We start from the raw sequence: 26,027 nt of genomic DNA, 5'->3' as shown, positions 1-26,027 counted from the left end.
AATAAAGTGTAATATTGAACTCATTCATTCATTATCCCAACCACTTAATCCAATTCAGGGTCGCGGGGAAGCTGGAGCCTATCCCAGCAGTCTTTGGGCAAAAGGCAGGGTACACCCTGGACAGCTCGCCAGTCCATTGCACACACAGAGACAAACAACCACTCACACTAACCCATAGGGACAATTCAGAGTACCCAATTAACCTAACATGCATGTCTTTGGATGGAGTGCATACATGGGGAGAACATGAAAACTCTGCACTCAAAGGCCACTGACCAAAACCTTGCCCCAGCCAAGGATCAAACCAGTGACCTTCTTGCTGTGAGGCCAAAGTACTAAACACCATGCAGCCCATGTAATATCCAACTATGAATTTAATTACTGTTGACTGCTGTATATTGATTTCATTCACTCCTAAGTTGCCTGCCTGACAGACAAGATTCAGGGTTCTACGGCCTCTCGCTTTGCGCATGCGTAGTCAAATAAGCGATGTCAAACCACAGAAGAGAAACTGTTCCTCTTACTACCTCATGAAGTGGTGAACTTACAGGTAAAGGCACGCTCCTGACGAGTTACATTTGTCGTCTTGAAGTGCTGGTTAAGAGTCACGGCGACTAAAAGGTTCTTGCTTAGAAATTAACTTTTTAAGTTGGAAGAAAACACTGGTTAGCTAAGAGTTAGCCGGGCTAGCAGGGTCAGTTGGCAGCTCGTTGTCACACTGACTTGTTTTGGAGCCACCTGACAACCACTCACATGATTTCCGCAACCTGACTGCAGGCTGCATATTTTCAGAATGTGTTTTTTGTTTTTAGGTGTAGTTTAAATTAGCGGGCTCTGACTCGGGTTGGTTACTAAACACCAAGAAGAGCAAACAGGATGTTTGGTAAGAAGAAGAAGGCGCCGATGCCGAAAGGTCAGGGCGCTGCTGCTGCCAAGCAGGTAAACAACTCTGAGAGAAAAAAGTATGCAAGGTAGTGTGATGACAGCTGTCACGACGTGAAGTTTAACTTCAGATTTGGGCTTTTAGATGGGTTTGTTTGTAGACCTGAACCCCGAGGAGATGATGATGGGTATGGAGGAGAATCTGGACGATCCGGACCTGGAGGCGGAACTTGCTGCTATTACTGGAAATAAAGCTTCTGCAGGAGGGAGAGCCAAGCCGAAGGGGAAAAGTGAGTGCAGCTCGTATTAATTTGAGTTTTGTAAACATTGACGGATAGTTAGCCAGTAAAACCCTGGATAGAGAGATATTAGGACTCTACTAAAGATATAAAACTATAAAAGTAATTTTTTTTATATCCCACTTATAGGGCCAGATTAAAAGTGTACAGGTCCCCGGGCCCAAAGTGTCCCACGGGCCCCCCTTCCCCAGTGCAATATTGTGAAAATTGTGAATTATACAGTGTAACACAACATTTCTAACATCTCTCAGCCAGTGGTACCAATAGCAATACACTAGACCAGTGTTTTTCAACCACACTAGTGTGCCGTGACAGATCATCAGGTGTGCCCTGGGAAATTATCCAATTTGACACCTGATTAGTCTAAAAAGCAGCTCTGTGTTCATCTAGGGCACAGGTGAACGATAATAAAATGCCCCTTTCTTGTTTTTATCTTATTTCTATTCAAGGCCACTTTGACAACTTTAAAACCCCTCTACATCATGTTTCTGCATCATTTTCCTGATTTTACACAAGATATTGTAGCTGTGTGAAAATTCATGAAGTTTGCCGCATGACTACATGACAGCGTTTTTGTTTTGTAGGCCCTCTGCCTATGGAAGACATTGCAAAAATGGCTGATGAGTGTATGAGAGATGTGGATGAGGATGATGATGATGACAATGTTGAAGATGACGAAGATCTGTTGGTGGGTACTTACTTAAAAAAAATCTTCATCTCATGCAGGAATAGAGTGTCTTCACAGTGTAAGATTATATTAACAATAATGTCCCAAAGCAATATGAGTGTAATCTCAGTAGAATGTATAAGTATGCATAAGGCATGGGATGTTAAAAGTGCTTATGTATTTAAAACATACAATCAAAAGTTAAAATATAATAATGTATTAATACAAGTAAATCTGTTTATAAAATTGAAATGTAGTGCAAGGTATTAGTCCATGTTTCTGTCATTTACCCTCTTAAGCAAAACAAAGGCACATCTTGTCTAATGCACAACATTAAGATGCATTAATTTACCATCTTTTGATATAAATTTATATTACGATTGAATATTCTTTAAATCCATGTTATTGACTACAACAGAGCATTATTTCCATTTTTCCTTTAATACTTTATCAGTAAAACTGTTTTTTATATTTCTTTTACACCAAGTTGACACACATAGGTCCATTCATGCAAGTGTGTCTAATATGACACAACTTTATACTACAATATTAATTAGTTTCAAGTTATTACTTGAGCAGTAAGTGGCATCAAACATATATTTATGTAATACATGTAACATGTTTATTTGTCGTTTTGTCACATTCACCTTAAATAACATTGAACTGAACTGTAACTAGTTTAACAACTGCACACTGGTGAAATTCCACCAAACAAAAGGAGATTCAACTGAACGTATAACTGGAGCACAAATTTCCGTCTCATTTTTATTTCTGCTTATGGAAGGAAATCTCTTAATGCTGAGAGAGATTGTGTGAAGCTGACCAGCTTCTTCCTACATGAAGAGACTCCTCTAATGACACAGAAGATTATTCTGATGAGGAAACTCGGGCACATTGCAAAAGACCAACTGTAATAGTTGGCTTACTAAAATACAATATATCACAGCTAGTGAGCTAATAATAATAGTAATACTAACCTAAACCTAATCAAATATCATGTACATGTGTATCTTTCGTAATTGTTCCTAAAGCAACATTATAACAATCGAAAATGAGAAAAGCACTTTGAGAGCACTGACCTCTGCCAAGCAGCTCATTTCCACTTTGTTATAGTCATACATTCATTTTTAATGTACCAGTATAGACTATTAGATCCTTAGAGTAAGTGATAATGAATCCACAGTATCTTGGCTTTATCATGACGTTTTTTGCATGTTTTATATCTTTTTCTTTTTCTTCTTTTGAATGTGATTTTTCCTTCGTTTTTTTTTTTTTTTTTTTTTTTTAAAAACAACCTAGTACATGTGGAGCCAAACTGTAGATCGTGTGCGATTGTTAATGCAATGCTGAATCCCCTTAACGATTACCTGAGTGCATGAAAAAAATCAATTAAAAAATGGTTTAATTTTCATCAACCCAGTTTTGCAGTTTAGTTTTGCAACATTTTCTTTTGTTAAATGATCAGACAGAAGTTAACAAAGCAAATGGAAATCTGGTCACATGTCAGAAACTCTGAAACATGCAGCGTTTAGTGTGAGCAATGCATTAGGTTGTTGATCAGTTGTTACAACCTTTCCTCATCAGGCTGAGCTGCAGGAAGTGGTGGGTGAGGAAGAAGCCGAGGATGCAGTAACTGCCTCCTCCACATCCTCTGTCACTGATGAATCTTGTCAAGCTGAAACACCAGAGTCCCCAGCGGCGCAGGTACAATAAAAACTGCTCTCTGCCAGCATAGAAATTGATACCACGAACTTGCGTGTCAAATACCAGAAGTTTCTATGTATTCCTGGTAACAGGAAAGGACGGGAGTTATTGTTCTCCTTCCCTACCACTTTGATACAAAATTAGCTACCAGATTTTTGTTATTCTTCAATCAGTAGCTGTTTACTCGCGTTTGTGGTGGACTAGTTGCACTTGAGGTAACTGATTTCCATTCTTTGTAGTATGTGTCACTGCATTCCTACTCATGTACTTCCTGATGCACGTTTTGTTTGTTTGAAATGCTCTGAATGTTTTATGTGCCTTTCGTTTTAATCAGTGGACTCAAAACTATGTAAAGATTTACAGATCTCAAAGTCAGGTTTTAGTTTTCATCATTGATTCTCTTTTACAAATTTTCATGTTTACCAACCCACATGTTTTTTCTGTATGTGAAGCAGCAAGAAGTAAAGGCCACCTCAGCAGCACCCGGCACCCTCCAACATATCCTGGAGGAGCGACGAGCCATGTACAAGACGGCCCTTCAGAATGCCAAAACTGCAGGGGAAACATCCAAAGCAAGAAGATATGATCGTGGCCTGAAGGTTGGTGAAACTACATCTTCATGAAAGCATACCAGCATGTCTAGGTGTTTCTGTAATCTTTTTTTTTAAAATCTCAGATTGGTAGGTTATAATTTTGTCTACCTTATTTTTGTTGCTGTAGCAGAAATACCTGATCAATATACTCGCTCTTTATCAATCACTTACAGCCTGTTGATACGATGAAAAGGCCCAGAAAATACCACATTCGCTAAAATTCTTTAGTTAGAAATGTTTATAGTACCAATTTTTAAGAGTCAAATGAATAAAGTAACCCTGACACCAGGGGTGTTCAGGTCCGTCGTCAATGGCCACAATCCTGCAGGTTTTCCAGGCATCCCTGTCCAACACACCTGACTCAAATTTATCAATCACTGTGCAGAACTTTATAGGCTGCTGGATCCATTCAGTGTGAGCCAGGTGTGTTGGAACAGGGAAACATTGAAACCTTCCAGGGGAGTGGCCCTTAAGGACTAAATGTTGGACACCCCTGCCTTATACCATCTAATAGCATTAGTTTGATCAGGGTAATACAGTATGAGTTTATTGATTTATTCAGTCCTGCTAATTAGTTTAAGCCTGTTCTTCATGTTTCAAACTCTGTTCTGTATTTCCATAAATAAATGTCTATTTTATTCAATCTTTGTTTGACGCCTTAATGTAAACATTCTGTCAACTGTACTTAAAAAAAAATTCTTACAACACATAAGTGAAATTCTCTTTTACTGCTTGTGTGTGTATGTATGTATTACACTGTTTGGCTCATTGATTTTATCACACATTTTAAGATCTCTCTCGCCCAGTGAGATGCTGGGAAAGGCTCCAGCTTACCCATAACCCTCTATCACACAAAGCGGTTCAGAAATTGAAGGAATGAATTTTATTATCTTGAAAATCTTCTTCAATTTTTTTAACTAAACTGTTGCTTTTGCTCTTTACAGACATTAGAGTCAATGGTGGCTGCTGTGAAAAAAGGGAGGCCTGTAAATGAGGCAGAGATCCCTCCGCCTGTCGCCACTGGGGCCCCGAGCGCTGCCCCTCGGCCTGCTGTTCCTGCAAGACCCGCTCCCCCTGTACCCTCACCACCTGAACCTGCTCATCAGGAGGATTCGGTGGCTTTGACACTCCCACCTGATGTGCCCGAGATCATCATACCCACCAGTGAAGAGGAACAGTCTTCCTCTGCTTCCCCACCCACTACGAGCAGCCTCCCATCACCTGAGGAGCAAAGTGACCGAACTGCTGAACCCTCTCGGACCATTCAAACAGATGGTAAGTTTCTTTTGTTTGATTTGGGATTTTAATTGTTATTAGAGGAAATGCTTGAAAAAAAATCTAACATTTTCATGCAGCTAAATATCCAGGTTAAACATAGTGGCTCATTTTGGTTTATTTCAAGGTTTTTAGTGTATTTCCCATTAATATCACTGATGTAGCTGCATGAAGTTGTACACTGTGTCTTCCTTTTTTGCGTAGGGAATCAGAGAAACTGCATATCTGGGAAATTTAGTTTAAATTAAATAGTCTTCTAGGAGGAACAAAAGTTGATTTATCTTTAAAACATTTGCTTTTGAGCTTGATGAATGACTCTGAAAAAAAGCTGTTTAAACAGATTATCAGCATTAGAGACTTTTCATCAGGAAAACATGCTGATGGATGGGATTTACTAAAGCCTGCAGCCAATATGAAAAGAAAGAAAATCCTGGAAACTGTGATCCTACACACAAATAATTATCACTAGATATCTCAGAGCTGACTGTTTTTCTCTTAAGATGGTATCCTCTTATGATTTGAGGGGTTCTATCAGCTGGATTTGGGGCATAATAGTTCGACAGGGTCTCTTTTCCACTGTTTATTCATTTGCAGTCTGTTTATTACGTATTTTGTGTTTATTTAAAAAAAAAAAAAAGGGACAGTGCAGAGGTAAGCACACTGTTCTCCAAAGGCTATTCAACACATTGATGGCTTTGCGATGCTCAACCTCGGCTAAAGTTGTGTTGCATGTTGCCTAATCGTGTTGAAAAAAAGTGTTTGAACCAGATTTGGATGACCTCAGCTGTCGTGCCAGTAATCAAAGTATGAAGATGTCTTTTCAGTTACGGACATAGTTGGATGCAGACTCTGGTAAAGGTTTATGGATTAAGTGTTTAGGAAGCTGCTTGGTAATCTGTTGAGTGTCTTTGACAGAATCTCTGGGCAGCTCATAGTTTCAGGTGCAATCGAACATTAGTTTTGGACCTAAACTTGGAGATGTATATGTATAGTGAAAGGTGTGTAAGATAAAATATAACCTTCCTAATTATTTTGGTGCTAAAAATAATCTGCTAATAAAATATTTTTGTACCTCCCTATTGTCCTAAAGTTTAAGCCAAGAAACCTTTGAGTTTATTTTTGAGAGATATGCAATTTTCTAAATTATTAACTTTATAAAAATCACACATTGTGTATGTAGTAAGCTGTTTTTGTTGGTATTTGTATATTTTAAGGTAACTCTACTAGTAAGTGTACAATATTAGGCATACAAACTTTGCGTCTGCCTATTTTGTTTTTGTTGCTTGATTGTTTTTTGGGTTTTTTTTAAATAGACAAACATTTCAACTTAAACTAACAAATGCTGAGTTTAGTGTTGGCCTTAATGTTGTGTTTCTGTTCTCCCATAAAATCACCATCCATAAATAATTTACTTCTATAATTGGATTATCCACTCTGCTTTTCAGCACACTTTATTTTGCACTGGATTATAAATGATCTATAATGTATCTCTGTTTATACTAGCCAGCCTTTTGGTTTTGGATTCTAGGAGGAGGAATTTTAATGTGTACGGCAAAGTGGGTGTGTTTTCTAACTTCTCGCTGTGAGATGAATGAAGTCTTTCACCATGAACTGATAACTGTTTTCTATTTTGTCTGGGGAATACACAGCAAATGAGGCCACCAAGGCGATGCTTTTAGAGAGACAGAAAGAATACAAAGTGGCAGCTCTGAGAGCCAAGAAGCAAGGCGATATGGAGCAAGCAAAACTTTTCCTCCAGACCAGCAAGGTAAGCTGTCACCATGAGCGAGCTGCAAAATGAAGGCTGCTTTCTATGTATAAATGGGTATAAAAAAAATCACTTCTGGAATTAGCTGAAATGACACTAAAGTTTGTTTACAAGAAATGGATCATGGCTAAATATGGTATTTTTATGTTCGAGTTTGAAATAAATTATGTGTAAATGTTGGCATTGCATTATTTATGCATTCTGTTTTCTCCGTGTGTCCTTGCACATTCAGACAGGACTTTCTCTAAAAATGTTAAATATGCCAACAATGAGGACGCTGACAAAGAGCATCATTATGTTGTTGTTTGGTCTCTTTTTTCTTTTTTTTTTAAATTTCGTGCAGAGGTTCGATGCAGTGGTTCAGGCAGTGGAGAAAGGACAAGCAGTTGACCTCAGTGGCCTTCCTCCATCTCCAGGAGACGGTCAGAAATCACATGACACATTTTGTTTCGGTTAAAACTAGTTGTTTTCCAGTATTTATACTGAATTTCTAAACCACACCATTGCTGGTTCAGCAAAGTTTCCCAAGAGGACATCATTAAAGAAGAGTGACAGCGCAAGCAGCGAAACAAAACTCTTATCGGACTGACTTTCACTGACTTAAGAGAACTCAGAGCAGAAATGGGACGCAACACAAATGAATTAGCCATCATTAGGGGGCAGGAAAGTGAGAAAATCTGCCAAAGTTCATTTGTGGGATTGTGTAGGTGGTAACACAAGCTAACAGTTCAGAAACCCAGCAAAGGTGGTAAACATGGTTTTGAGGGGATATTTGAGCAAGGCAATGTGCAATAGTTAATTTAATTGACGTAAAGAGAGATTACAAACTAAATGATGGCACTGTTGCTCTGTTTGGGTAGACTCATATTTAGAGCCACTTGTTCATTTTGAGAAAAAGACTTATTTTAAATAGTTTTTAAGTACTTTTGAAGGATTATCTGCATCCTGTAAAGCATTTTTATCAGAATTGTAGTGCTCTCTTCTGTGGTGACCAAGCAGCCACACATGGGGCACAATGAATAACTGAAATGTAAAAAATAAAGTCACTGCGTCTTTACCCAACTCAGTGCCTTTTCCACCACAGACATCATCAGAATAGTTGTAAAGATGGTGCAGAATAAAACTGACAAAACCCATTGGCCCACTAGGCCTCCTATTATGGGTTTGAACTAACTTCCTTGGGGTGACACTTAAAAAAAAAAAAAAAAAAAAAAAAGGACAGCATCTGCTGTATTTCTCTCTCCCTGTAAATCAACTAAGTTGGCCAAACATCTTATTGAGACCCCTTCGTTTAAAACGCATCTGTTAGTTGAAAGTCTACAGATTTTAAGAGCTAAAATTAGTTGTGTCTGGTGATTTACGTGTCATTTTTTAACACGTTTTTATGCTGTAGGTGCAGGAGTAAGCTCTGCTCCAGTAAATGAACCTTCAATCGAGCAAAATGTACACATCACACAGCCGGCTGCAACAGCTCCAGGTACTCCACTCTCAGTTTGATTTTTCTGCTTAAGTAAACCCTGATAGATGGTTACACATCAAGCTCAGCTGCACTTTATGACTGTTGATTAACCGATATGATCATGGAAACACACTGCAAACCGCTTTGGAGGTCAAGTTTCAGAGTAGAATACATCCATGCTGAAAAAGATGAATTGTTTCCTCTTTTAGTCCCGGCTGCCCCCTCAGCTCCCAAAGATGTGCTGGAGGCTCTTGAGCAGAGGCGAGACAAGTATGTGGAGGCATGTGCTCAGGCTAAAGCCAGCGGAGATGACCGCAAGGCGCGAATGCATGACCGTATTGCCAAGGTAGAGAAAAGGATTTCCTTCTGCCTTCTGTAGTTAAATTTATAGAACTGTGTTGCTGAAAAAGTTTGTGTTTCCATGTGATTTTCTCCCTGCTGATTAATAGTACTCATACAGCTGTGCTCATATCTATTCATCCCCTTTCATAAAAGAAAAGGCTGAATTTACAACAGTCACTCAAATAACTGGAGACTTAAAAAAGGAACAATAACTAAAAATTTGCAAAAATATGATTTAGTAATATAAGACACTGTTTTTTCATTTAATTGAGTTGAAGAAAGAAAAAAAACCCAAAAAAATTGGTCCTGGACAAATTAGAGCACTTTTCTGTTGAACAGTGGGACAAAATACCTGTCAGCAGGTGCAGAAGTCTGACTGAGAGGAACAGAAAACACCTGACTGGAGCGGAAACATTAAAGGATTGTTCAACAAAATATTAGTTTGAGTGATGTAATATGTAATAAATGATCTTATTTGTTTGCTTTTTAAAAAAAATATTTCTATTGAACCAGAATTAGAAAATATTGTAATGATTTTCATAAAATTTTTATTTATTATTACTTTTGTCAATTTGAACTTATTTTACAGGCAACTGTTTTTTCCCTTCTTTAATAAAAGGTTATGAATAAATATGAGCACAACTGTAAGTATATACTGATGTGTACACAAAGCAGTATCTGGTTTTGAATATGGAGCTTTTACAGTATTGCAGAGGTATGTCTGACCTTACAAAGACTTTTTGTAGTTAAATATATGTGCATATGAATATTAAACCACATAGTTTTTAATGGCTACTCTCTCACGAAGGTCATACATGTTACATTTAACAGGTTTTTTTTCTTTTAGCTAATCTCTGAATGTCAGTTGTGCTTTTGACGTCTTTTTATCCTCCTTCATGCAGCAATATCAAAGTGCTATTCGAGCTCACAAAGCAGGGAGAGCAGTCGACTTTGATGAGCTGCCGGTTCCCCCTGGTGAGAGTCGTGTATTTGAAGTTACAGGCTTGTGTCCATGTCAAACTTAACTCCTGACAAAATTGATTTGGATTCTTTGTTCAGATCTGCAGCTCTGTGTGTTTTCTGTACAGTCTGTATCTGTAAACAAGTTGTCAGTCTTTCTATGAGTTGACGTGTTTTCGTGCGTGATCTATGAAGTCAATTTACGTCTCATCTTTCAGGCTTTCCTCCAATCCCCGGACAGAAAGCAGCAGGAGCAGAGCAGGGGTTTATTGCTGCTCTTGAAGCTGCCAGCAAACTCACTTCTACTGATGCTGCAGAAGTAGGAGATGAAGAGGATGAGGAGAAGGAGGAAGAGGTGAGCTGTCGGTGTTCTAATGCATTTTGATTTACTTACTTATTTGTTCATTGGTTTTTGGATGAGTAGTTAACACCATGTGTTTCTTATAGTCAAAGCCTGCTGTTCCAGAAAAGCCAAAGAAGCCCATGTTAGATGTTCCCGCTCCAGGTCCAAGACCAAAACGATCTCCGTCAGCTTCCCCTGAAAGAAAAGCTCAGACAGACAGACTTTCCCCAGCAGGTCAGTTCCAAACGCAGATCTCTGCAAATAACAGCGTCTCTGTCAAAATATACATTGTTTCCTTAAAACAACACATTAAGAAGAGAAGTGGCGTCTTCTCTTTCAGTTTCAGCAGTGAATTCAACTTTCTAATTTTCTCTTCATGGATGCATTATTGATGTTTTCAGCATTGCTAGTAAATAATGAACTATTATTTGATATGAAATCTCCAAAAAGTAAACTCTTTGTCTTTGTCTGCTCTCCAGCGGTTCAACAGCTGGAGCTCCTGGAGGGTCGGAAGAAACAGTACATGAAGGCGGCTCTGCAGGCGAAGCAGAAGAACGACATGGAACAGGCAAAAGTTTTTCTTCGCACCGCAAAGGGCCTGGACCCCATGATTGAAGCAGCTCGCAGCGGCAAGTCTGTAGACATCAGCACGGTGAGTAAATAGCTTTAAGTCCTGTTCTGCTGGTGGGATTTACCCTGGAAAAATAGAGATTTCACATCGGGTATTGTCGTAGATAGTATCTCTGTTCAGATGTCTCTCTCGGCAGTCTTTTTTTAAATTCAGTTCAAAGCACAGAATATTGTCCCAATCAATCCTCTTTGTTCTGTGTCTGAAGATGCCGTCGCCCCCTGGTGACGAAGAGGACGACTTCATCCTGATTCATCACGACGACGTGCAGATTTCTGAGAAAGAGGAGGAGGTTTACACACAGCTGTCAAAGATCCTGAAGGAGCAGTATGAGGTAAAACTGCAGGACCGGTCCACTGTTCTTCTTACTTATCAGTTGTTTTACTGAAACGACTCCTTATCGGGGTGAAAGAGAGTTTTTTTTTTTTTTTTAAAATATTTTTGGTGACGCTTCCTTTGACTTGTAGGAACAAATAGTAGAAGTGATGTGATGGAAACTGTTGATTTGAGTGAAAAGATCTCTTCTTGCTTTTCCTTCTAGAAATGCATGACACACTCGAAGCAGTTCACACACTTGGGAAACGTTACTGAAACAACAAAGTAAGCGCTAATCTGTCCCCTGCAGCAGTTTTCATTGATGTTTTTTGTCAGGCCAGACTACTAAAGAGTTTGGAATAAATAATCACGTTGACGTTTTAGGTTTGAGAAAATGGCAGAAAGCTGTAAGAAGAGTATGGAGGTGCTAAAACTGGCTCAGTCCCGGGGTCTGCCTCCACCTAAGCATCACTTTGAGGAGAGATCATTTCGTACTGTAAGGTGGGAAGTTTAATTATGTAAATTTAATACATGTAGAAATACAAATAAAAATGTTTACATGTTGCAGTTATTACTAATTAACGATAATTTGCATGTTTGAATATTGTATTGCAATATTTAAATGGTGATAATCAATAAGGTGACTACATTGTAGACTCTCATATGCAAAGCATGTTAATGTAGTGATCAGATTTGTATTTTTAGACCAAATCAGAAACATTTTGCCTGATTTTTGCAGGTAAATGTGACAGAAGTTATAGAAAAAGCCATATCTTCATGTGATGAAGCAGCTGAAGAAGTTGCATTAGTGTTAGTCTGCTCACATGTGGGGCTTTCGCAGTAACTGAGGCAGATTTATGTTTGTTTTCCCCCTTTGCTTTGCAAAGTATGATTATGTCGCTGTTTATACTCCAAATAGATTGGTAAATGATTGTGTTTTTGTCTTCCTCTTGTTTGCATCTCTGCTTTGCAGAATATTTCCCGAGCTGAGCAGCACTGACCTGGTTGTTGTCATCGTGAAAGGAATGAATCTTCCTGCTCCCAGTGGTAAAAATCTACATTTATAAGAATCAATCTTTAAATAGGCAAAAGTAAATCTGAACTATAAATCTACAGTTTGGTGATAAATTTGTTGACTTTTTTTCAGGAATCCAGCCAAATGATCTGGACGCCTACGTGAAGTTTGACTTCCCCTACCCCAGCGCAGTAACGGCCTGAAACTACATCTTTTTTCATTTCACAGCGAATTCATGTAGAAACAGTTTTCCTTACAAATGTTTCTCTTATTTTGTGGTAAACAGGAACAGCCACAGAGACACAAAACGACTGTCATCAAGAACACTAACTCTCCAGGTAATGAAAGCAGATGTAAGCCCCGTTTTGCCTCCTTATGCTTTGGAGCATTTTTTTTTTTATTTATTTTTTGTTTGAACTGGGAAACTATTGTGAATGAAAATGATTATTGTGTAAATATTTCTCATTGGGCAGCTGATTACTGATGAAACATTCCTTCAGACCAGCTGATGAAGTGTAAATAAAAAGATTTATTAAAGCTAATATCATATTGTGAGGGTGGTTTTGAAGAAACAAACTAAACTGTGACATAAAACTTAAGCACCGTGGGAGGTCGCTGGTTCAAGCCTCCGTTAGTGGGAGGTTTGAACGGTGTGGAGTTTGCATGTTCTCCTTCTGTATGTGTGGCTTCTCTCCATGTACTCCAGCTTCCTCCCCTAGACATGCATTTTGGATGAACTGGTTACTCTAAATTGTCCCAGGTAGTGAGTGTGTCTCTGTGTGACTCTGTGATGGCAATCCTTCCCGAGTGTACCCTGCCTCTCGCCCAGTGATTGCTGGGATAGGCTTCAGCTTCCCTGTGACCCTTAATCGTAACAAGTGCTTAAGAAAATGGATGGATGGAATTTTAAGTTAGATATTTTTTGGTACTTTTCCACTGGATTAGTTAATCTCTCATCCAAAACATTAAAGATGTTGCCTTGGTTTGTCACTAGAATACAACCAGAGCTTCACCCTATCCATCAACCGTAACCATCGTGGCTTCAGGAGGGTGGTGTCATCTAAAGGACTGAAACTGGAGCTGCTGCACAAAGGGTGAGTCGCAGATGGAGCGCTTGCTTTGCAGGATAAAACTGCAGTGATTGGACTTTGTAGTTGAATTGCTTCAAAACACTTTGTGTGAAAACCTAGCGACAAGTAAAGTGCTGTACACCATAAAGATAACTGGAAAACGACATTAGACGGCATCATTCGTCAAATATGTTCCACAACCCGTAAGTTTAAAGCGCTGAGGTGAAGCAAAGCTAAGTTGTCAGAGAGCGCTAAATGAAAATCTTCCTGTTGGTCTTTATGGATTTGGAAACATTGCTTTGTGTCCTGATTTCTCACATCATCTCGTCTCACAGGGGCTTCCTGCGGAGCGACAAGCCGATCGGGTCAGCCCTGGTGAAGCTGGAGAAACTGGAGTCACAGAGTGAAATCAGGGAGATCATAGAGGTTAGTGTCAATAAGCATGGAAAAAAAAAAGAAAAGAAAGAAAGCACAAGAAGAAACAACCACAAAAACAACAATATTGTAAATATGAATGGACTAAATAAAGAAATCTCAGATTGTAACTTCCTGGTGTTTGTCTGTCAGGTGATGGACGGCCGAAAGCACACAGGAGGTCGTGTTGAAGTGAAGATCCGACTGCGGGAGCCTCTGAGCGGTCAGGACGTGCAGACGAGCACAGAGCGCTGGCTGGTTATCGACTCGTCACAGGTAACAGCAGTTCTAATGAACTTCAGCTCATCAGCATCCAAACACTAAATATCTGATTTCCTTTTTTTTTTTCTTTAAGGTTCTTGTTTAGGTGCTTCTGTCAAAGTAAGTTTGGTAAGTTTTTTTTGGGGGGGGTCTGAAAGTAGCTAAATACAGCATGTTTTAATGTGATTTATGTCGTACTATTAAGTTAAACCCGAGGGATCTTTGTTTTACGGATGACAGGCACTCAATCAAAAGCACTCGCAAGGAAGAGGAAGGAGGTGGACGAGGAGGTTGGAGGTCAATGATGCTCCGTTTGGACTGAAGTGGTCTCTGACTGATTAAACCCCTTTGCACATTTGCACGACACGCAAGCTCTTTTTTTACACAGCTGTCCAGCAGATGGAGACACTGTACTCCAGGCCGTCACCTCAGTAACTGGAGCCTCCACTTTCCGAGGAGCTGCTGGAGGAACACTGGGATTCATCAGGAAGAATTGAGGGAGCTAACTCAAAAGAAAAACACTCAGGCAACAATCTCAGCCATCTAAACAGCTTTCTGGTGCATTGGCGGGTCTCCTTGGGATGGCATTATTACCTTACTACTGATAAATGGCTGAGTGCCGAGCCACCCTGGTCCTGCTGCCTCACATGACCTTGGATAATACATCAAAGAATCTGTTCTTAAACACCTCTCATATCTAGAACTGCACCTATGCACTAATACCAAAGTAATCAAAGTTGCTGTAAAATCTTGTATATTTGAAATTACATTTAGCTGCCAAACCAGTAAAGACACCAGAGGTTCGGGTGATAATTGGGAATTCAGTTTCCACACAGCTAGTTTTTTTTTGTGTGGAAATCTGAAGCGTATTTAGCAGCGCCTTCACAGACGTTTAACAGGGATAAGCCAAGAAATAATGAAACTACACAAGGTACGATTATGTAGTTGTTTGCTCTATTTTGACACTTTTCACTGGAGTTATTTGACTGTGGCCACTAAACTTCACACTCACATGTCTGTTGCTGTTGGTATGTCGTTTCGTTTATGCTCAACAGCACAAAAAAGCAGATTCAGTTGCTCATTTTTATCTCAAGGCAAATCCATCATAACATCTGCAGATAAGTGGATCAGTAGAGGACACCTTTTTAGCTGCGTCCATTTACTTAATTTAGGGAAAGTTCAGTTGTTTTGCTTGTTTGTTTTTTCTTCAGTAAGTTGAATAAGTAGAACTAAGCTCTTAGTTTCCAGTAAGCGTGCTTAGATCTCACTGACTTGAAGCAAAACACAAAACGTTACTTTGTGCTGTTGCGTTTCAGAGATTCTGATTGTTTCTAACTTTTGTGCAAAGCCAAGTTGGAAGTTTCTTTGTGCTTGAAGTCATGATGCTAAAATGACAGGAAAGATACAGAAAAAATGAATTTAAATGCAATCTTATTATCTGCAACAAAATGTAAATGCCTTTTAAACTATGCATCAGTCCTTTTGCAAGGTGGTTTAAAAATGTACACTAAGTAAAGTTTTAAAGGGTCAGTTTATCCAAATTACAAAGGTATTTGTCTCAGGGTGAACTGGGGGATTTCACGTTAAGCATCTGCCTATTTCTGCTGTGCAAAACATTACACTTTTCCCTATATACACCCTACCCCATCTAATCTGGCTTGTTACTGAGAGAAGATATGAAATGACAGTTGTCAAAAACACGATGATGTGATACCACCCGACTCTGCAGGTGCGCCACAGTGCACTTAACTCATTTGTTATTCTAAAATACTTAGTAATGTTTCTCTCCCTGCTTTAAGCAGCTCTAAAAACCTGCATCAGGTGGTTAAATGTGAAGTTCATGAAAATAATCGGTGCATTCATCAGCTGAAGAGCTATTTAAGTGACAATTTTGAATGGCTGTCATTTTTTTGTGCTTCCCAAGGTAGACGAAGAAAAAAAAAACATACAAGATAATGTTTGAAGCAATTGGAGCAGACTGAACCTTTAAAACTTTAATAATTTACTTGCAAAAAAAAAAAAGTGACAAACTTTCAGATCTAAGTGCATAAATGACACTGGTTTACCTCAACACATTTCTGTTCATTTTGTTTGTGCAGAAAATTTATTTTAGAACCTTGTCCTGTATAATTTTTAAAAAGTTTAGCTACAGTTTAGCTTAATTTCTAATATATTGATTGCCTACATGTTTACAAATATCAATGTTTATATTCCAGAATACCCTAAAACAATGTGTAACAGAATCAAAGACTGACTTTTTAAGTGTGGAATGAATTTGCTGATCATGCTTACATATGTTATTAAATACCATGTTTTAATTTTACATGTTTACTTCAGTTTTTTTCATTGAAATGTATTTCTGTACATTGAAAAAAAACCCCATCTGAAGTCATATTAGTTTTCTATAAGTTTTTATTTTACATATACTACAATTGTTCAGAAATAAAGACCCATCTCATGACGTGTGTAGTGTAAAGGAAAAAAAAGTCAATTCTTTTGGCTTTTCAAACAATTTTGACTGATATTAAAAAAACAAAACGTAAGCCATTCAATGACATCCACAGTCTAGAGGATATATAACTGTTAAAATGTAAAGTTAACTCACTCGCCTCACTGTTTCAAGCTTGTTTCTGTTTGCATGCAGTGTTACAGTTTTGAATAGTAAGAGTTTACAAATGAATACAAAACAAATGCTACTTTTCAAACAAATTGCACCTTTTTTTGGATTTAGGACATATTGCACATCAGAAAATGCCTAAATAATCAACAGAAAACAGGAATTCAGGAAACAAACTGTTGCATTTGCTTTTCATTATGCTAAATTCTTAAAAGAAGACTGCGGCTGATGAAGATCACACAGTGAGAACAGTGATTGAGCAACATCATCTGTAGAAAAAAACAGTAACTAACCCATAACTGGTAACTTTGACGTTTTAGTCTTTACTAACATTTTGCTACTGGAACCCCTCAAAATACTCTAAATTGAGAAATGACTAGAGAGGAACTACGACTCTAATTTAAAGTCGCTGTCGGGTCTGCTGCAGATGTTTTAAAAGTGATTGTCAGATTTGATCAGATTGTTTTTTTTCCTTCAATGAAATGCTTGGACATCGTCCATTTCTCATGTTAGCATGATTAAAGATGAAAGACATTAGCATAGTGGTTACTGTACAGAGCTTTTTGACATGATAGGATGGTTTTTGGTGATTAGTCTGTCAGACACAAAAGCACTTTTTTTTTCTTCTTTTTTAAAGTTTTGATAAGAAACAGAAGAAATACATTCATCAGTTTCTTCTCCAGGTCCATGTTGCTGAAGGAGGGCACAGTCCGGAGCACGCAGCAGCTGCAGAATTATCTGATCGGAGACGCACACTACTTGATGCCAGTGAAAACATTTCAGAGTTCTGCAAAGTCTTGCTTTGAGGGCTTTGGAAGGATGCAGAAAATGTGAGATGAGATACATTCAGCCCCAGACCTTGACAGATGCTGCACTTTTTCTATCCTGCTGCAGAAACAAACCCCCTGTATGTGGACACAGTGGCACCCTGCTGCTCACGCCAACTCCTGTAAATGGCTTAGACTCCAGTGCACTGCTTCTGCAATGTAATACAATTTATATTTATATATATATATATATATATATTTATACTGTATATATTTATATAAGCTGAGATGCTGAAGATGATACTGACATTAAAGAGATTTCCCTTTTCTCCTTCAGCTTTATGTACAGATTGAGTTTATCATAAAGCTTGAAACCTTTTTTTCCCCTCCCTAAATTGGCTGTGTAGGGCATTAGGGTTAAACAGTGTCAGAGTAACATGTCATCTTATATCACAGGGAGTCAGTCAGTAGAGTTGGTGATGGTCACTTAAATATTACTGGGATCTCAGAAGGCTACAGATGATGTAACGGAGGAGTTGTTCTGCTTATAAAAATATATACAAGTCAATGTAGTTGTTCACGACGTAAAGCATTTGGTGATTGATGAGTAAAGCTTAAAAAGTGGTGCCAAGGTGATTTTTTTTCTCTCCCTTGATTCTCTGCTGCAGGCACTGAGCACCATGGTGCAAGAAAAAACATGGAAAAAAATTCAGAGGCACCTTCATCCTCTTCTGTTTTTTTCTTTTTCTTTCAAAGTATCGTCCAAACTTTTCCGCAATGGATATGAATCTCCCTTGTACCAGCATCTGTGCTACACAGAGGCGGGTTTTACCCACAGTTCACTGCTTCAGGGCCTCCAGCTGCCACAGTGATGTCAGGTAAGAAGCTGAGGATCTACAGGTCTGTCCAGATACCCAGCCTTCCAGCACTGAAATGGAGATTAGTCTAGTAAACCTAAATCACACAGAAGATGCTTGTAAAGAGGTGCTTGTGATTAAAGCAGTCCTGACAAATCAAAAGGTCCGTTCTTCCTGCAACCCATTTAACTCTGAAGCTGTGGGATTGTGTTGCTTTTAGCAGCAGCAGGACAAGAGGACATCGGATGTAAAAGGTGTCCCTTCTCTGCATCATTTCATCTCCTACTGATCGGATTGCTTGCAGACATCCGTGAATCCCCAACTCCCTTTTAATAAATGAAAATATGCCCCAAAGCTTGTATGTACTGGGCGTTTTCCAGTTGAGAATTTAGCTGGTAGCGATTGGGAACCATCCTGAGAGGTGACTTGGGCAGCTTTACATTTCTGTATATTCAGTGTGATTTATGACGTACATAACCCCGTGCTGTGGTTTAGTTGTTACCCGATTTTCATGACAGGAACTGGGGATTATTTCCAAAGTAAAGGGCCAGTTTGAGTCCCACCAAATGTTTGCACGCAGGACAAATTTGACTCATTTTACCCAATATGACAAGTCTGTATTTTAAAAGCCTGGTTTTAGATTAAGAAAGTGTATAAAACACACTGATCACTGGAGGATTTTGTTTCTGCACACTTTAAAAACACAAAAAGGCCTCATCAGGGAAATGACCAAACTGCTTCATGTGTCATAGGTGTGGGTATCAGGACAGACTGGTCTGCAGAGACTATTAGCTTATTAGCTGATGTGATGGAGGATCCTGCTCAGAGCGTCTTCGGGCCCCAGAATCCCTCTGGAACTAAACCGACGATGGGTGGATGCATAGGTTCGACTTGAGGAATGCTACCCCACCTGGCACAGCACAGTTTTCTGGCTCTTTTGAGGTGAAAATGGTTGGAGGGAGATGATGAAGGGCCGAGCAGTAAGATGTTAAAAGAAAAAATAGTTTGGAGGTGAAGTGTGCAGATTGGTGGGAGGTTTCCGTCTCCTAGGAGATGATCTCGAGGATGTAGAAGATCAGCTCCATGACAACTGGGCCCTCACTCAGCTGACATGCCCCGCTGTGGATGACGGGAATCAGCGCGCTGTCCAGGTCACTCAGGTACTGGGACAGAAGAGGCTGCCCATTACTCCCAGCCAGGTAACCCACCTGTGAGAGTAAATCAAGGTTAGACCTGGAGCTTACCACTGTCGGGTCAAACGGTCTACATGAAAAAGGGATGGGAGGGGGTTAGAGAGAAAAGTTTATTTAATATTAATCCCTTTTTGATACTTGGAGTGGAGTGCCTGACATAGTCTCTGGTGTCTACTAAAAGATGTCAAGACTTTTTCACAAATAAATAAATAAATGTAATGCATGCATGTAATGCAGCGGAGGCAAAGCGCAACATTTTCTTCTACATGCTCAAATACTGCTTCACTTTAGTATGACACGTTTTGCACACTACACTCTGCAATGATGTCATTTTTCAATGCAATCAAGTCTTTGCAGTGAATTTAATGTAAAATCACGTTTAATTTGTTTTTTTAATCTTCAAAATGACAGCTGCCCCAGAAAAAAATAGGTTTAAATATAAATATTACCAGTATCAATCCACCAAATGTAAAATTAATTGGAGCTTAATAATTATTTGTGATGTGTTAATAAAATGGTTTTGATCGAAACACCCACTTGGCCAAATCTGTGATGATGCCACCCTAAAAACAAACACACTTAATATACTGTATGAAAGCACACAAACCACCTTCCCCTTTTCTGCTCTTATTCGTCCTCCTCTATCCTACCTGGTCAGAGTCCAGAGTGACCCTCAGTCCCAGTTTGGCCATGCCGTCCTCCTTCAGCAGCTTCAGGTGTGGACACAGAGCCATGCAGAAAGCTCTCGCCACGTTCTCTGTCAGCCGGCTGTGGTCGGCCGGGTCGCTCAGCCCGTTGGGTTGGTCTTCGCTCTGAAGGAAGAAAACCTGAGGGAAACATACAAACTTCATTTAATATTTGATGTTGACAAGGAAGAGAAGGAAGAAAATGTTGCAGGGTCTGAAGAGAAATGGCAGGAGAAGGAGGGTTCAGCTGACACAAGATGAATAAGTTTCCTTTTTGGATTAACAATTCAAAAATCAACAACAAAAAAAAAAGATTTCCATCCATCTTCTGCCGCTTATCCGGGGTCGGGTCGCGGGGGCAGCAGCCTAAGCAGGGAAGCCCAGACTTCCCTCTCCCCAGCCACATTTGCCAACTCTGCGGGGGGGATCCCGAGGCGTTCCCAGGCCAGCCGAGAGATATATTCCCTCCAGCGTGTCCTGGGTCTTCCCCGGGGTCTCCTCCCCGAGGGACGTGCCTGGAACACCTCACCAGGGAGGCGTCCAGGAGGCATCCTGACCAGATGCCCGAGCCACCTCAACTGGTTCCTCTCGATGCGAAGGAGCAGCGGCTCTACTCTGAGCCCCTCCCGGATGACTGAGCTCCTCACCCTATCTCTAAGGGTGAGCCCGGCCACCCTGCGGAGGAAACTCATTTCAGCCGCCTGTATACGAGATCTCGTTCTTTCGGTCACGACCCACAGCTCATGACCATAGGTGAGGGTAGGAACGTAGATCGACTGATAAATCGAGAGCTTCGCCTTCTGGCTCAGCTCCTTCTTCACCACGACAGACCGGCGCAGAGCCCGCATTATTGCAGACGCCGCACCGATCCGTCTGTCGATCTCACGCTCCATCCTTCCCTCACTCGTGAACAAGACCCCGAGATATTTAAACTCCTCCACTTGAGGCAGGACCTGACTCCCGACCCGGAGAGGGCAAGCCACCCTATTCCTGCTGAGGACCATGGTCTCAGATTTTGAGGTGCTGATTCTCATCCCAGCCGCTTCACACTCGGCCGCGAATCGCTCAAGCGAGAGCTGGAGATCACGATGAAGCCAACAGGACCACGTCATCCGCAAAAAGCAGGGACCCAATCCTGAGGCCACCAAGTCGGATCCCCTCAACACCTCGGCTGCGCCTAGAAATTCTGTCCACATAAGTTATGAACAGAATCGGTGATAAAGGGCAGCCTTGGCGGAGTCCAACCCTCACCGGAAACGGATCCGACTTACTACCGGCAATACGGACCAAGCTCTGACACCTGTCGTACAGGGACCGGACAGCTCGTACAAGGGGGTCCGGTACCCCATACTCCCGGAGTACCCCCCACAGGAGCCCCCGGGGGACACGGTCGAATGCCTTCTCCAGGTCCACAAAGCACATGTAGACTGGTTGGGCAAACTCCCATGCCCCCTCCAGGACCCCAGAGAGGGTATAGAGCTGGTCCACTGTTCCGCGACCAGGACGAAAACCACACTGCTCCTCCTCAATCCGGGATTCGACTATCCGGCGGACCCTCCTCTCCAGGACCCCTGAATAGACCTTACCAGGGAAGCTGAGGAGTGTGATTCCCCTGTAATTGGAACACACCCTCCGGTCCCCCTTCTTAAAAAGGGGGACCACCACCCCAGTCTGCCAATCCAGCGGTACTGCCCCCGATGTCCACGCGATGCTGCAGAGGCGTGTCAGCCAGGACAGCCCCACAGCATCCAGAGCCTTAAGGAACTCCGGGCAGATCTCATCCACCCCCGGGGCCTTGCCGCCAAGGAGCTTTTTGACCACCTCAGCGACTTCAGCCCCAGAGATAGGAGAGTCCACCCCTGAGTCCACCAGCTCTGCTCCCTCATGGGAAGACGTGTTGGTAGGATTGAGGAGGTCTTCGAAGTATTCCCTCCACCGACCCACAACGTCCCGAGTTGAGGTCAGCAGCACCCCATCTCCACTGTACACAGTATTGATGGAGCACTGCTTCCCCCCCCTGAGACGCCGGATGGTGGACCAGAATCTCCTCGAAGCCGTCCGGAAGTCTTTCTCCATGGCCTCGCCGAACTCCTCCCATGCCTGAGTTTTTGCCTCGGCAACGGCCGAAGCCGCATGCCGCTTAGCCCGTCGGTACCCATCAGCTGCCTCCAGAGTCCCACAGGCCAAGAAGGCCCGATAGGACTCCTTCTTCAGCTTGACGGCATCCCTCACTGCTGGTGTCCACCAACGAGTCCTGGGATTACCGCCACGACAGGCACCAACGACCTTGCAGCCACAGCTCCGGCTGGCCGCCTCAGCAATAGAGGCACGGAACACAGCCCATTCGGACTCAATGTCCCCCGCCTCACCCGGGACATGTTCGAAGCTCTGCTGAAGGTGGGAGTTGAAGCTCGCTCTGACAGGGGACTCAGCCAGACGTTCCCAGCAGACCCTCACAACACGTTTGGGTCTGCCAGATCTGCCAGCTCTGACCGGCTTCCTCCCCCACCACCTGAGCCAACTCACCACCAGGTGGTGATCAGTTGACAGCTCCGCCCCCCTCTTCACCCGAGTGTCCAAGGCATGTGGCCGCAGGTCCGACGATACGACTACAAAGTCGATCATTGAACTGCGGCCCAGGGAATCCTGATGCCAGGTGTACATATGGACACTCTTATGCTGGAACATGGTGTTCGTTATAGACAATCCATGACGAGCACAGAAGTCCAATAACAAAACACCATTTGGGTTCAGAGGGGGGGGACCATGCCTCCCAATCACTCCCCTCCAGGTCTCACTGTCATTGCCCACGTGAGCATTGAAGTCCCCCAGCAGAACAATGGAGTCCCCAGAAGGAGCACCCTCCAGCGCTCCCTCCAAGGACCCCAGAAAGGGTGGGTACTCTGAACTGCTGTTCGGTGCATAAGCACAGACAACAGTCAGGACCCGTCCCCCCACCCGGAGGCGGAGGGAAACTACCCTTTCATCCACCGGGGTAAACCCCAACGTGCAGGCACCAAGCTGGGGGCTGATGAGAATGCCCACACCTGCTCGGCGCCTCTCACCATGAGCAACTCCAGAGTTGAAGAAGAAGGTCCAGCCCCTCTCGAGGGTACTGGTTCCAGAGCCCAAGCCATGCGTCGAGGTGAGTCCAACTATATCTAGTCGGAACCGCTCAACCTCGCGCACAAGCTCAGGCTCCTTCCCCACCAGAGAGGTGACGTTCCACGTCCCTAGAGCCAGCTTCTGCAGCCGGGGATCGGACCGCCAGGGTCCCCGCCCCTTGCTGCCGCCCAGCTCACATTGCACCCGACCCCTACGGCTCCTCCCGCAGATGGTGAGCCCACGGGAGGTGGGGCCCATGTAACCCTTTCGGGCTGAGCCCGACCGGGCCCCATGGGCGAAGGCCCGGCCACCAGACGCTCGCTCTCGTACCCCGCCTCCAGGCAAGGGAACATTCATGCCCAGGTTGGTCGTCATCATAGGGGTCTATGAGCCGTGCTTGGTCTGGTCCCTCCCCTAGACACCTGTTTGCCATGGGTGACCCTACCAGGGGCATAAAGCCCCCGACAACATAGCTGCTAGGATCTTCGGGACGCACAAACCCCTCCACCACGATAAGGTGACGGCTCAGGGAGAGGAAAAAAAAGATTTAAATAAGAAAAATAATGTCTGAAATTCATCATGTGATGGTCTAGTCCATGTGCGTAGTGGACACCGGGTACGTGGGGGACATGTCCCCCTCACTTCTAAATAGATGGCTACGCCCCTGGTCTAGTCCTTCAACCAGTATAAATACAGTATGTACTCCATCAGGCGTGGGCAACTCCGGTCCTCGAGGGCCACCGTTCTGCAAGAGTTTCCCTGCTGCAGCACACCTGACTCGACCAATGGCTTATTCGCAGACGAGTGCAGATCTTCATGTCCAGCTCTGAACAAGTCTGCCACTAAAGTCACTTGCAGGCTTGTAGCCCTGAAAGACCGGGGGTTGCCCACCTCTGTACTCAATGGTTAAGTTCTGCAGTTTGCTCTTAAATCCCTTCTTATCCTGCTGGTGTGAATTTAGTAGCTTCCGTCGAGAGATAAAAGTTTAAACATTTTAACATTTGGTCCAGAAAGACTTCTTCAGTGACCGGATTATTTTACCGCTGTTCGGGAAACGGAGTGGTGGGTTGTACCTCAGTCCAGCGGATGACTTTGCCATTTGCTTTAAACTCAGATCCGTGGAAGATCTTCACACTCGTGATGGATTCCATAGACTTCCCATCAATCGGGCTGATGACGCTGAGGGAAGATTATTATACATTACATTCCAGTTAAATGTAACTGGAAATGCAGGCAGAGATGAAGGAACTGATCAGGACTCCATGTTGCACGAAAAAATGAAACTTGTCAGCTACTACTGCCAGCGTGCTCTTGGGTAAGACGCTGACCTGCCAGCTGCTTTGGTGGAGCAGAAGCTTTGTTCAGATATTTCTTCTCTCCTATTTACATTGTATTTTGTACAGCTGTTGTACAAGATACAACATTACTGGAAAAGCTCCAGTGAAAATAAAAGGCTGTTTTTTAAAACTGTCCTCCGGCCAGATGTTGCATTTATAGTTTAAAAAAAACAACAACAACAACAAAAAAAAAAAAAAAACTACAGCATAACGACCATGCTAGCAAATGATAATACCTCACAATGGATTATGATGCATTTTAATCCAAAAACAACTTTTTTTTGTGCTGTCAAGTCATTTTATACACTTTTTTCTTACAGTTTTTTCTCTTCTATTTAATCTGGAACAAAAACAAAGTGCAGGATGATCAATACCGGAAGCCAAGCAGTAGATAAAAACATATTAGTTCGAAGTAGGCAACTAATATAAAATCCCAATATGACGCCATAACGGTAACTTACTGCGTTACTAAGTTAGCCATCTGGTTAAGTAAAGGTTAAAACTGCCTTAGTGAAGGGAATATATGGCTGGAGAACTGACACAGTAAAGTCATCCTGATCTCATGCCCATGTCAGAAGTGCTCACCTTTTCCAACAAAGTGTGTATAAAGAATGTTTACTGAGAAAGTGCCTCCCATCTCACCCCTTATTGAAGTTGTGGTCATCGTCTGTCCACTGGATGTGGACCAGCTCCTGGTTCTCTACTTGGTTGGCTTTACCGCACGTAATGGTGAAGTCCTTCATGTCCCTCAGGGCTCGTCGAAGAGAATCCATGGTTTCGGCTGTGATCTGGATCATCACTCCATCTGAGAGAGACAAAAAAAAAAAAACATTGTTATGATTAAAACTGAAAGAAACTTGTTGGGACACATGAATATTGGTTTATTTCAGTGGGTTCCACATTAAAAGTTTGTTTAAAGTAAAAGGTGTGCAGCTGGATTCAGACATAAGACAAATAATGATATAAGAAGTGCAGGAATCACAAAGCTTTTACTTCAGCCTGATCTTGTCTTGATAGCTAAATAATATCACATTTAATATGATGAAGCACTTGAAAAGACGTCTGCTACAGAGATTCTGTCACTTAAACAAGCTTTTTATGAAGGTGCAGGAAAAACAAGAATACTTGAACGAGTGTAACACCATCTGTGAACAGAGTTGATTGATAAAATTAACAGTTTGCAGAACCAATCAGTCTCAACAACATGCAGGCGAGGAGTCCCGACTCAAATACTCAGTAAAATCTAAAGTAAAGATTTATTAAAAGCAGAAACACAACAGTCTCAGCTGGAGATAAAAGGAGAGCTGTGGCACATCCAGAAGGGGTCAAAGGTTGTGGGGGACCTTAAAGGTACTTCAACAAAAATTAGTACCATTAACTGGACTCAACTTTATCAGTTCTGATACAATTTGAGACGAGCACCTTTAGAGTTTATAAAATTGTGATGGATATTTTCAAGTATTTTATAAA

The 26,027-nt window shown here is 41.9% G+C and overlaps 2 protein-coding genes across 6 annotated transcripts in view; one reads left to right on the top strand and one right to left on the bottom strand.

Moving 5' to 3' along the window:
* Positions 1-480: 480 nt before the first annotated feature.
* cc2d1b (coiled-coil and C2 domain containing 1B) lies at positions 481-16,277 on the top strand. 3 transcript variants are annotated; one of them, XM_079244345.1, is made up of 26 exons: positions 481-550; positions 813-939; positions 1,028-1,172; positions 1,766-1,869; positions 3,433-3,552; positions 4,008-4,151; positions 5,090-5,420; positions 7,070-7,188; positions 7,532-7,610; positions 8,582-8,665; positions 8,857-8,993; positions 9,892-9,964; positions 10,168-10,304; positions 10,397-10,526; positions 10,772-10,944; positions 11,129-11,254; positions 11,462-11,520; positions 11,620-11,736; positions 12,209-12,282; positions 12,383-12,441; positions 12,537-12,588; positions 13,245-13,344; positions 13,656-13,746; positions 13,888-14,010; positions 14,090-14,124; positions 14,236-16,277. In XM_079244345.1, the coding sequence occupies exons 2-25, from the start codon at positions 877-879 to the stop codon at positions 14,099-14,101; spliced, it is 2,652 nt and encodes an 883-aa protein (XP_079100471.1). In that variant the 5' UTR covers positions 481-550; positions 813-876; the 3' UTR covers positions 14,102-14,124; positions 14,236-16,277. The 3 variants fall into 3 exon arrangements, with proteins under 3 accessions (XP_079100471.1, XP_079100470.1, XP_079100469.1); XM_079244344.1 differs by having other exon boundaries at positions 4,005-4,151; positions 14,090-14,115; XM_079244343.1 differs by having other exon boundaries at positions 4,005-4,151.
* A 171-nt stretch (positions 16,278-16,448) lies between these two features.
* The window catches only part of zfyve9a (zinc finger, FYVE domain containing 9a), a 34,839-nt gene continuing 25,260 nt past the window's right edge, over positions 16,449-26,027 (bottom strand). For all 3 annotated transcript variants that reach the window (XM_079244340.1, XM_079244342.1, XM_079244341.1), the window contains 4 exons: positions 25,200-25,362; positions 24,294-24,399; positions 20,080-20,256; positions 16,449-19,444 (listed from right to left, as the gene is read on the bottom strand). In XM_079244340.1, coding sequence (XP_079100466.1) covers positions 19,283-19,444; positions 20,080-20,256; positions 24,294-24,399; positions 25,200-25,362 — 608 coding nt within the window. In that variant the 3' untranslated portion in view covers positions 16,449-19,282. The remainder of the gene's footprint in view (positions 19,445-20,079; positions 20,257-24,293; positions 24,400-25,199; positions 25,363-26,027) is intronic.

Source organism: Telmatherina bonti (assembly GCF_933228915.1).
Source record: "Telmatherina bonti genome assembly, chromosome: 7".
NCBI classification, from domain to species: Eukaryota; Metazoa; Chordata; class Actinopteri; order Atheriniformes; family Telmatherinidae; genus Telmatherina; species Telmatherina bonti.
The sequence above is the reverse complement of the archived record's forward strand: the minus strand, read 5'-3'. Positions and strand labels throughout refer to the sequence as shown.

What these genes read in the sequence shown, in the direction of transcription:
- cc2d1b (XM_079244344.1), top strand. Translation starts at nt 877, where the DNA reads ATGTTTGGTAAGAAGAAGAAGGCGCCGATGCCGAAAGGTCAGGGCGCT. An exon ending in TGCATGACCGTATTGCCAAG is followed by an intron (nt 8,994 to 9,891) that starts GTAGAGAAAAGG and finishes TCCTTCATGCAG; the next exon opens with CAATATCAAAGTGCTATTCG. An exon ending in TCCTGAAGGAGCAGTATGAG is followed by an intron (nt 11,255 to 11,461) that starts GTAAAACTGCAG and finishes TTTTCCTTCTAG; the next exon opens with AAATGCATGACACACTCGAA.